Here is a 12,540-nt window from a genome sequence, read left to right as displayed (position 1 = left end):
CTCCCTCCTAGGTGGACTTATCTGCTCTTATTTCTTCTCACTTCTTTGAACTCTCACTTGTTTCATTGCCTTTGAGTGCCCTGGCTTGTCTATCTCCTCCACTACCCTCTACATTATTAACTGTGATGAATGCATCCGCTGTGTCACTGTATTCCCAGTACTAGTCACAGAGGAACTCAGTAATTATTGGTAGAATAATGAATGAATGGGTTTTAATCCCCTTCCCACACTACCAAAATCTTCATCAAACACAACGGAATGCAAGTTATTCTAAAGTGATAACCTAGAGGCAGTCAGGGACACCCCCAGGGCACAGTTGGGAATATTTGGAAAGCAGTGACAGATTCCCTGAGCAAAGAGAAGTTGTGCTGTGCAGAGCACAAATGGCTCCTTGTTGGAGACATAACCACCCTCCTACCAGTGAGAAATTCAGGTAAGTCCCTGGCTTTTGGGACCCCAAGATTCTCTAAGCTGCCATGGCTGTCCTTGCTGGTGACAGCACACCTTTCATTGCACATCTACCAAAGGCCTCGGGTGTGAAAGCAGAAGCCAAAGATGCTTGGGACAGCTTAGCAGCTCTCCCAGTTGCCTCTTTCTTCAGAGGGGGCACCCCTGTCATCCACTCACTTGCACTGCTCACATCATCCCTGTGATGACATCAGCATCCCTACGATGACCTACTTCTGAATACTAATCCTGCCACTTACTTATTTCACGTAATGTGACTTGAGTCTTGTCACACATAAACACTTAAAAGTTCCAATTTCTTCACGTTTGAATGGGAGGAATAATAGAAATGACCTCATTTAGATCTCAATCATGAATGTTCTAGAATATGAGTACTGAGCATGTTGAGTATATTTGTTTTATTTTTCATATATTTAAAGCTTTTCATAGTATTTTTTTAATGATAAAGTACCTTCAGAATTAAATGAAGTTAATGGAACATGCTAATCACAGTGCCTGACAGTCCCCAGCAAAGAGAAAGTCCAGTCAAAGGTAAATCTTAGTAGTCCAGCAAAACCACTCTCCATCCCATTAGGGTTTTATGCTGTTGAAAGTATCTATTTATTGGGTTTTTTCTTTAATGTCTTTGCCACTGACATACCTCATGAAAACAGCAACCTTGGCTGTCTCTCTGCTTCTCACTGAGTGTCAAGTGTGCACCACAGGCAATCGACAAGTGGTTATTGAAAACATGAGCTGGGACCATGACTAGCTGTAGCTCGAGCCTCTGCTTGAATTATTTAGCACCTCTTGGGCCTCCCTGGTAGCCTAGAGGTTAATATCAGTGCTATCACACTATCACTGCTGCTGCCTGAGTTCAATTCCCAGCCAGGGAGCTAACCCACATGGTGAAGCAGACCTCTCCTGTCTCGTCTGCTCCCTTCGCAGTGTATTTCAGTAGATCCACCTGTTCTGCTCCCCACTGTCTCTGGTGAATCCTTTCACGTCCCCAACTCTGGCCTATACCCCAGTTCTTCTGTGCATAAATAAATAAATACATCCTTAAAAAATATTAGCACCTCTCACCCTCAGCTTAAGATGTAGATGGAAGCTCAGGAGGAAGGACAACAACTGAACATTTTGCCTAGAGCAAGGTCTCCATAACCCAACATCCTCAAAAATCAGTGTATAAGCCACTGTCAGAAGAACTGAAGAAACAAGTCAAAGGATCAAGACTGAAAAGGTTCATGGGAGGGAATTCAAGTAAGTAGCAAGGCAGGAGGTGGCAGCAGGTTAGTCATTGTCCCAGGTGTGTACTTTTAACCACTGCACCGAACTGAACACCTGACTGACTGTGACCAACCCAGCACTTAGACACATGTAGGTTAAGGTTTTGTTTCAAGAGCTGGATGTGGTTTGGGTTCTATTTCTAATCTCCTTCTTACTAATGCCCAAGATTGGTAGACCCCAGACCTCAGTAGACCTGAGTCTTTAGAAAATAGGATTCATTGAAACTCAGATCCCTTTCCCAGGTTCCCAGTGATGTGTTAGAGATTGGACCATGAAAGTGAAATTGAGGTTTCAAATGATTGAAGACCACAGTTGACTCAAATTAAAACATATCTGACCTCATCTCTCCACCTACACACCAAGGACATTCACACAAAGAACATTCAACAGAAGTTTCCTAGTGGATTTTGTTCTTGAGTTTTAGAATGATATTTCAATGAACATATCTTTCTCCTAGGTCCTGCTTATGTCTTGAACTTCATGGGAGTTGGTAATTCTGGACACAAAGGAAGGATCTCATTAAGTGGGCTAGTAGTGGAGGGACTCAAGGAGCAGCAGGGGTGCACATGTGAGTCTTATGTTAAAGAGGAGATGCCAGTGGTGGATGGCACAGAAACCCAGGGGTCCCTGAATCATCCAGGCCAGACATTTTCCCAAACCATTCCATTCTACACGAGACTTCCTCAAACACCCCCCATACCTAATCTCCTCCTTGTCTTTGGCACCTGGACTTACTGATTTCTCTGATTTCTAGTCAGCCATTTTTCTCCATGTGGTTTTGTACAGTGCAAATGTCTGGACAGAATTGTGCAAAAGGTAAGAGCCAGAGGAGTAAAGAAAAGGAAAAGGATTAGGAGGGAAAATGATGTTGTTTTAGAACATAAAAGTTTCAGCCTAAAATCCTAGAAATTTGAGACAAGAGTTCAAGAAAGTGTTCATTATACAAAATTACAGACTTACCACTCCTCACACAAAGACCACTAATTCCACAGGAGCAGGAAGGATTCACATGAGAGAGAGTGTTCTGGTAAGAGGGATAAGGACAGAGCCCTTGGGGGAAGGGTAGGAAAAAGAGGCTGAAGGGTCAAGGACTGAGAGGTGGAAGCATGGGAAAACAGTGTTCTGGAAGGCAAAAGGAACTGTGTCAAGAAGGAACATGTGGCTGGCAGTGAGTGCTGGAGCGGAATTCGAGCACTGGTCACTAAGAGGACACAGTGGCCTTCAGGTGAGCAGTTGCAGCAACTAGGTGGGGGCCAGAGGATGTTCCATTTGTGCCACATCCTGGTTAGAGGAGCATGCTTAGAATCGAGTCGTCAAAAGGCCTGTCCAGAGCAAGCCAACAATGAAGTTGCAGAACAATGGAGCCTTCACACCTAGACCATGTCACTCTGCCCTTTTGCTACAGGTGACCCTAGCAAAAAAAAAAAAAAAAAAACCTAGCCGAGTTAAGTGCCTAAGTGAGTGGCCAGATTAGGAAATCCCATTGTATCCAATCAATGACTACAATAAGGGGAGGACATTTCACCAGCTTTCTTTGTTCATTCCAGGCTCATTAATCCTTAATATAGTAGCGGGCTTAACCTGTTTAGACCATGAGAAGGAAACCTGGTCCTTAAAGGACCTGGTCGCTGTCTTCAGGAGGTTTACAGTATATTTAGGGGGAACTTTTATTCCACAAAAATGTCTCTCCACCCTAAACATCCCAATTAATTGGCCCATTAAAATCACCATTAAACTTTTACAAAATTTCCCAGATTAACAATATTATGCTTCTCTGTAGAGGACTAAGGTTCAAGCTTAAACTAGATGATCTAAGAGAACAGGAGTTCATAGTTTAAACTTATCTCCCCTGGAAGAGGGGAGATAGGCTAACTGGGACTGTGTTGATTCCTTACTTTTCCGTCCATGACCACTTTCCTTGCCAGATTCACCATCACTTTGCTGTTCATGCTTGCCCAGCCTCTTCTAAACCTAACCACGTTCTAGTTCTGTATTTCCCACTGCCAATGACTTTCCACTCAAATGACAATGCCCTCACTGCTCTCAGACCCAAACCTAAAGTCAACTTCACCCTGGGGCATCTTTCAGATAAGCATCCTCTGCAAATATCCCTATTCCTGCCAAGGCACTTTCCTATTACCTTTGCTAATCTGCACCATGTGAGTCCAAGCAATCGCCAGGTTCTGTATCAAGCAGAATCTTTTGTAGGTAATAGATGTTCAATATGTACTGGCCAATTAAATGGACACATTTTGCATCCCAAAAACCTTTATGGGCTGCTACGGATGGTGGCTCTCATACTGCTGGTGACAGTGATCAAGAGCATGGCTTTGGGCGGCAGATAGGTCTGATGTGGTTTTAGTCCCAGCTCTGCTATTTGAACAAGTTAACTTGTTGGGCCTCCCCGGTGGCGCAGCAGTTGAGCACTGGGTTGCAAAGCTGCCCACAGCTTCTGCAGCGCCGGTTCGATCCCCGGCCGTCAGGCGAGGGTCCCACATGGCATGACAGACCTCTCCTGCCGCCTGCTGCTCCCCTCAGCAGTGTACTTCGTCACTCTGCCTGCTCTGCTCCCTGCTCTGGCTCTGGTGAATTCTCTCACTCTCCCGCTCTTCTGACTGTACCCAGCGCTTGTATAAATAAATAAATAAATCTTTAAAAAAAAAAGAACAAGTTACCTTGTTCACAAGATATAAATTATTATGGTTGTGAAAATCACATATAAAATGTATATAAAAAACTCTGAGCACTGAGATGTGATTTCTCTTGGTATTTATCTATTTCAATAATCTAGTATTAAATCCAAATCCCAAGATGACACCATTAGGATTCAACTTTAGAACTTTCACTGGACTATTTAATGACTTACTTGGACTTATTTAATGAGTCTCAGAAGGGGTATGATGTACCGTAGACCCCAAATTTGGAGCATAAATTAAAGACCTCCACATAAAACAGATCCCTTCCACTACTTAATCCATCCTCCATTGTACCCAACTTTGAAAATTTCAATTAAAAACTATCACCCAAAAGCCAAAAATATAAATTAAAAATTATGCAACTCAACAATTTTTAATGAGTGCTAGCTCTAGTCCCTGTAACTACTTAACCATTCAGTCCAGAAGACCTTCCTATTTTCCCTCTACAAGTCTCCTTTTTAATTCCCAGTGAAGCTCCTCCTTTGTCAAGCTTTCCGTAGTGCTCCCCACCCCCCACAGTTGAACTGCACCCACTCCTGGGTCCCATGGCACTCTGGGAATGTTCCTGAGGGCTTCCTCTGTACCCTGTCACACAGCTTCAGTTAGGGTGTCTGTGTCTCTCCCAATGGATCATGAAGTCCTCCAGGCCTATGCCCTGTATACAGTAGGTGCCAAATCAGTAGGTAGCACCCAAAGGAGGCAAGAAAGACTAAAGAGCCCATAGTGAAAAGCCTTAGGGTAGAAACTCAGTTAACATTGTATAGGATAGACTGAGGATAGTCCATAGGATAGACTGAGGACAACACACAACCTCCAAAAAGGAGGAAGTAATCCCAGTGAACATGGGCTCAAGGTCAAGGAAAACTAGGGATTTTGATCCCATCCAAGATGATATAACAACTGCATAGTTTTTAATTTTCCTCCTCCATGACTTTTGGACAACACATGTAGGATTCTAAGGATTCAACATGTAGATGTTGAATGAATAAATGTGTCTGTGCATCTGCTAGATTTAAGCAGCCTATTCAGCCACCATTTTTGTTACCTGCAGTTCTGCATTTCTATACAAAGTCAGAACTGCCTGGTCAATCAGCTATAGGAGTCCAGCCTTACAAGTTCCTTTCAAATCAATCAAGAGCAGAAATCTTGATCACCCTGGGAAGGCTATGCATCATGAGCTATGACCGGGAACGCCCAGGGTGGGGGCATTGACAGATATCTGAGAAGGGACCCCAGAAGCTGATCAGAGGAACACCTTGTTTATAAGATTAGAACCATGGCTAGGGGTCTGAGTTATGGTTTCGATTACAGCAGATAAGATAAGCAGATAAGAATTATCTGGTCAGCAGATTCACATCCCCCTGAAGCCCTAGATAACAAAAGCACATTTTTGAGTTTCACCATCTTTTTCTCCTACCCCATGTAACTGATGCAGTATGATTATTTTATCAATAAAAAGGCCAGGATCTTGCTCATTCAGCAGCATCCTGCATTGTGCAGCCTGCTCCACAACTCCCATTTATCAGTGTGGTATTTTCAATGCAACATGCATCTTCTCTCCATTTCTTTATCTCCCTTTTTATATTTTCTCTCTAACATGTCAATCCTCCCCTTCACCACCCCAAAACATAAAACCACCTCTCTCCACTGTCTCCATCTGTGTGTGTGTGTGTGTGTGTGTGTGTGTGTGATTACCTCCACTTTACAGAGGAAAAAGATAAGTTCAAACACACCTAATAAAAGGTCTGTAGCAGACAATGTCATCCTGCCTGGACACCTTGACCATTTCTGTGGCTCTCATCCACAAGGCACTGCACACCCAGCACCTGTGATTTGTCTGAGGCCTCCCCTCAAATGGAACTCACTTTGCCAGTGGCCAGAGTCAGATGTCTGGAGTTTAAGCCTCCCCTCCTCCCACCAACTGTCCCCAACACTCAGGAGGTGGCAGGCCTTATCTAATGATTAACAGATGTGAAGGAGTGAAGACTCAGATTCCTGACCCTCCATGGGGACAGTTCTTCTGTGACTCTCGCAGCCTCCAGTTCTGTCCCAAGTGATTAAGCCAAAGAGGATCTCCTTTGATAACACACCCCACTTGCCTCCTTGCTCTTTGCTGCTTTCCATTTTCTCCACCCCAGGACCAATATTCCCAGCAACTTTCCCAGTAAATCTCTTTTACAACTATCCTTATCTCAAGTTCTGCCTTTGGAAAACACACCCCAAGGCTTGGTTCAAGCCTGTCTGACTTTGAAGCTTTTTACACAATATTGTGCTTGAAATGCTATTGCAATCATATGAGACAGTTCTTCACTAATTTTAGTCATTTAAAAAACTGAATGGCTCTGTTGCTTCAGTACCTAGAAGACAAGTTTGTGTTCAAACCCTCTAGCTTGTTTATTTCTTCTTACAAAACTTCTTACAAAGAAAAAAGATCTTTGAATGTGTTAGCAAAATGAAGTAAAGGACTGAAAGAAGTTATTTGCTTGAACTTGTCCTTGTAATTGTCCTACAGCTGGGTCCAAAATTAAGTAGGCATTAAAACAGATTTTATCCCTTTTTTAAAAAAAAGATTTATTTATTTATTTATGGAAAGAAGCACTGGGGTATAGGCCAGAGGTGCAGTGGGTAAGAGGATTCATCAGAGACAGAGTGGGGAGCAGAACAGGCAGATCTACTGAAATACAGTGCTAAGGGGAGCAGCAGGCAAGACAGGAGAGGTCTGCTATGCCATATGTGGGTCAGCTCCCTGGCCAGGAATCAAACTCAGGCCATGGCAGTGATAGCACTGAGACTTAACTCCCTATGCCACCAGGGAGGCCCCTAGCCTTTATCCTTTAAATGCTATCTCTTGCAAGATTTTTTTTTTTGAACAACTACACTACAGAAATTCTAAGAGGGAAATTAGGGGAAGAAATACCCCAGTACTCTAATTCAACTGTACATGGATTATATCCTTCCATTGTTTTGTCATTTATATGATACAGTTGCAGTTTTATTCAAATACCTGTATCTCTCACCTCACTTCCATGAAAACGGCCCACATTAAAAAAAATTTAAGGGCCTCCCTGGTGGCGCAACGGTTGAGAGCTGGGCTGCAAAGCAGCCCACAGCCTCTGCAGCACCGGTTTGATCCCCAGCCCGCCCCCCACCCCCCAGAGGGTACCACATGGCGCGCAGACCTCTGCGCTCACTGCTCCCCTCAGCAGTGTACTTCATCAGTCTGCCTGTTCTGTTCCCTGCTCTGGCTCTGGTGAATTCTCTCACCCTCCCACGCTTCTGACTGTACCCAGTGCTTATATAAATAAATAAATCTTTAAAAAGAATTTTAAAACCTGAAACAACTAAAGCTAAGCTGTGGAGAAAAAGGAACCCTGATGCACTGAAGGGCATGTAGCCTGGTCCAGCACCTATAGAAAACAGTATGGAGGTTTTCCAAAATATTAAAAATGGGTTTGTCATATGATTCAGTAATTCCACTCCTATGTATTTACCCAAAGAATTCAAAGATACTCATTCAAAGGAATATGTACACTTCCAAGGTCATTGCAGCTCTGTTTACAGTAACCCAGTGACCAACCTAAGTGCCCCCGCCAAAAAAGATGTGTGGATAAAGATGTATACACCAAGGAACACTTCTCAACTATTAAATAAACGATGAAATTTTTCTGTTTGCAATAATATAGATGGAACTGGAGGGGATGGTACTATGTGAGGTAAGTCAGAAGGAGAAAGAAATTCCAGATGACTTCGCTTATATGTCGAATGCAGAGAAACAAAATGAAGGATCAGATAAAAGTAAACCAAAACTAATACTGCAAATCTGACTATAGAATTGGAGGTCCTAGAGGGGGAAGGTGGAGGTGGAAGTCAAGGGGGAAGGGCCCAGGGGTTTCGAGTAAAGGACTGTGGGTGCTCTGGTAGTTGATGTGAATCTATTTCCCAAAATCATATCCAGTGTCTCCTCAATAATAATAAAAAGGGAAAAATACCCGCATCTCCTGCATGTTTTTCTTTAGTTAGTTTCCCATGTAACACAGTCCTGTAGTTGTCATTTTTAATGGTTAAGCCCAGAAATAAATACACCATAATTTATCATCATTTTGATTCCTTTTAATATTTTACTTCAAATAAAATTTTGCTAAACTACTTTGTGAATATGCCATTTGGTTTTGCATCTGCTCCTTTCTTTTAGGTTTAGGCTCTGTCTTTAAGAAAAATTCCCAAAACTTGAATTATCAGATAAAGGAATGTGAATGGCTTTTGACACACACTGCCACATTTCCCCCCTAATACCCACCTGTTAAAATGTGTACTAATTTATAACATAAACCAAGCTTGAACAAAGGTTATTCCAACTCATGGTTGCTTCCCCTTTTTAATGAGTTCTGTTCCAGTTAAATGCATTCAATTTAAATTTCTCTATTGAGCACAAAGGCCTTGAAACCTATCAAATTATATTGAAACTAATGGCATTCCTCATGAAAATGACCAAAAACCAGAAAGTAACATTTCAGTTTCCCTTGCATGTAGGTAGTTCCTTCCTAAAGTCCAAGATTTCTAATTGCTAAGCATTTCAGTTAGGGATTAGTCACTATGCTTAAGTTGCCTAATTGAATCAATCATTTGAACCTGTCACTAATACAAGTCAGAACATTTCAGTGGCTAATGTGGGCTTCCTGACTTGGGTGTGTATTTTGTAAGCATTTCTCCATGCCTGCATCTTCAAAAGAGAGGATAAAGAACAGTGACAAGAAAAACAAGCAAAAGAAGATTTCTGTATTCTTGGTTACCCTGAGGCTTGCTTGAGTTAATCCTAACCTTTAGTATTCTTAATATTAGCCTTAGAAGTGCTGGTCCCTGAAATCAATTTCCCAAGAATATTTAAACCTCTGGGAGATCGCCTCTCATTAGTGTCAACCACAGCATCACTATTTTTTTTTCCACATGCTAAATTTGGGCTTATTCTGAAATCCTGCATACTTGCTACTACACAGAGAACGGGTGGATTTAGACTATTGTGATAGATTTTCACCAAGTGCATGGTCGTCAGCGGATTCTCATGAAAAAGTGGAAAACACACCCTTCCGATTGCATGCCGTGTAGATAAAACCTGCCATGGATCAATTGAGTCTTCTACTTTTGAATTGTTTCAGGTAGTGCTTCAGGACTCCAGGTAGTGATTAGTAGCAATTCATTTTATGAGAGAATTTCATTTTAGGGTTAGAATCAAGAATAAAATAGACAAGTCATTTAAGAGTTCCTTTCTCAATGAATTCAGGAAACCCCTGATTTGCTTCCATCCACACCTCATATTCACCCACATCGTAGAGGGTTCTAGCCCCTGAAAGTGTGGGGGGTGTACAGGGGTGTGGTGACCTCCAGCAAATGATTCTGCAGCTGTTGTCTTTATTGTGGTGGGACTCTCTGAATTAGGATAATGCTGGTTAATCCTAATTAATGTTTTATCCAAGTTTAGACTTCACAACCAAACCAACCAGTTTTACGACCCACAGGAACTGAATTTGGCCTCACACTTGCAGCGGAAAAAGAAACATAAAAGAAGAGAAAAGCTGGCATCTCAGCTAACCAGCAACAGCCTCCTGGACACACTGCCAGATTGATCCAATTAAGAAATGTTAGCGGTCTGATGACAGATTTATAGACAAAAGGTTCAGATGAGCCATAGGTTCTTGACAGCAGCCGGCAAACCCTAAGCTCAGAACAAAATTCTGTTTAAGCCTAAAGAAACCTATGGGACTTTTCTGGACACAACGAAACACGTGAAATGCCACAGGTTTGCTTATTAATATCTATCCTGGGAAATGAACAGATCCTTGCTTCAGAGCACCAGAGCGTCCCCCACCCCTCACCACCAACCCCCTCCTTTGTCTGACTGGAGCAAAGCAAACCAAAACAATATAGTGAAAACCACTTGGTGGTATGTTTCATTTACTCCATGCCAAGGATTTTATTTTTAAATGACATTTTGTTACAGGAAAGGGAGAGGAGCACCCCAAAACCCCCAAACATGCCCACTTTAAACAATTTGAAAAAGTCCCGCTAAAGCAAAGCAAAGTGCCAGATCCCTCCTTGGGTGAGAAGCACAGTGCCATCCCATCTGCTTACCTGTGACCAGGACTGCCTTTTGATCCACAGGTAACAACTCTTGGCCAGAGAAGAAAGTGCACGTGAGGAAACAGGACAGGGAGAAGATGACTGAGCCCCAAAAGAGGGACAGGCTGAGTAGGCAAGCCCCTCCCCCCAGGCCCACCAGGCAGACCATCTTTCTCCCCATCTGCCCTGGGCTCTTCTTGAGTTTGCAAAGAATTGTTCCTCCGATAGCTGCAGTGACAGCCAGGCAAAGCCAGAAAGTGATCATTCTCGGAGAGTTCCCCACACCTTTGTGAGCTCAGGGCCAGCAAGTGCAGTGGGTAAAGGCAGGCTGGAGGCAGCCTGGGTTTTATGAACGGAGAGCTGCAAAAAGCGGGCGGGGAAAAACCACCCAGGCACACTTTGAAAGAGCCTGGATTAAGCTCATGCACGCATGCATATTTCCTGGTGGATAATTTAAATTGGGTGTGCACTTTGCTATAAATACCAGAGCACTTGCTATTCTATTGCTCCCCCTTATGCCCCCAGCATGCACAACAGATATGCATACTCACCCGCAATGTACACGTACACACATTATTTTTTTTAAATGACAGCTCCACCTCTGGAGAGATAACTACTTGGATAATAATTGACAGACTCCAGTCTGAATGATAAATGACAAAAACTGTAGCTCTCAGACCTAGGGAGGGAGTGGGAGACGGGAAGAGAGAGACAGAGAGACAGAGAGAGAGGAAATCCAGGCAACCAGTAAGGTTTGGAAGATGTGCTCTGGAAGGGGAAGGAGAGTCTGAATTTGTCTGTGTCCACAGGACTGCAGCCATCCTCACCTGAGTCAAGCAGAAGGGTTAAATGGAGAGAATATAGAACTAGAGGGAGAGTTTCTCGGCAGATGAAAGGTGCTTTTGGTCTTGCCTGAGGGGAGATATACCAGGGAGAGATAATAACCATAATAATACAACTAATACTGACCTATATCTACTTGTGCCAGGGGCCATGTCCAGCTACTTGTCCATTCATTCTATTTATTGATACCTTAGTCTCTGCCAGGCTCTGTTTTGGGCACTGGGACTCAGCAGGTAATATGGTCCATTACTTTGAATACAATATCCTTTTGAAATAGTTGCTATTATTATTATGATAGTAATTTTACAGGAGAGGACACTGAGGCACAGAGATGTTAAGCACCTCACCCAAGATCACACAGCAGTGGAGTCTGCAGTCTTGTTTTATAGTTTTATGCTCTTGATTTCTCTACTCTGCTGCCTGTTTTAGGCAAACAATAAAAGACAACTAATACTTGTGAATTAGCCCATCTCTATTTAATATTTTAATCTCTGGAAAGATAACAAATACAAGGTATTTGAAGTATTTATGACACTTATCCTTTAGGCAGGAAAACAGAGCATAAGTCATTTACTTACGTATAAACGTTGTGGATCTGGACCCACATGACAGCACCTGGCTGCAAAATTCCAATAAAGGTTGGGAGTTAGCTCTCTACTGGAGAGAGAAGAAAAGTTTCCATTTGTATGCAAATCTAATCTTAATTCTGCTGCTTACTAAGTAGGCAGCCTTATGTGATTGACACCATCTCCCTAAAGCTCTGTCTCCTCAACAGTAAAATAATAAAAATACCAAGGTAAAGTACTTAGTACCTGCTACCTGGTAAATGCTGGCAGTCATGTTTTTTAAACAGAAGAGGGAGAAGGAGAGCAGTAAAATTAAGTGCCCCGTGAAGTACAGACTTGTCCAAAAACATGGCAGGAGTGAGCTCATGCAGACAGACGGGGAGCAGGAGGAGAGAGGACTGATTGTGGGTGATATGGGCAGAGCAGAACTTGGGAGGAAATGCACCCAACAGCCACTAGTGTAGGAAGGTGGCTAGAGCTTAGGACCTAGAGCGGGAAACTGGCTGCTGGCCTCCGAGGAGTCCCAGGTAAATTCCTGCCCTCAAGCACCTCAGAGTCCACCTGGGCTCAAGGCTATCTCAAGA

General features: G+C 43.0%; 1 protein-coding gene across 1 annotated transcript in view; it reads right to left on the bottom strand.

The window, feature by feature from the left end:
* Positions 1–10,961, bottom strand: part of HSD17B2 (hydroxysteroid 17-beta dehydrogenase 2) — a 56,706-nt gene extending 45,745 nt beyond the window's left edge. Inside the window, exon 1 of the mRNA XM_037516231.2 lies at positions 10,560–10,961. Coding sequence (XP_037372128.1) covers positions 10,560–10,812 — 253 coding nt within the window. The 5' untranslated portion in view covers positions 10,813–10,961. The remainder of the gene's footprint in view (positions 1–10,559) is intronic.
* Positions 10,962–12,540: the final 1,579 nt, after the last annotated feature.

The sequence above is a fragment of the Talpa occidentalis genome, unplaced genomic scaffold, assembly GCF_014898055.3.
Source record: "Talpa occidentalis isolate TD23 unplaced genomic scaffold, MPIMG_talOcc4v2.1 talOcc4.17, whole genome shotgun sequence".
Classification (NCBI taxonomy): domain Eukaryota; kingdom Metazoa; phylum Chordata; class Mammalia; order Eulipotyphla; family Talpidae; genus Talpa; species Talpa occidentalis.
This window is presented reverse-complemented; position numbering and strand designations above follow the sequence as displayed.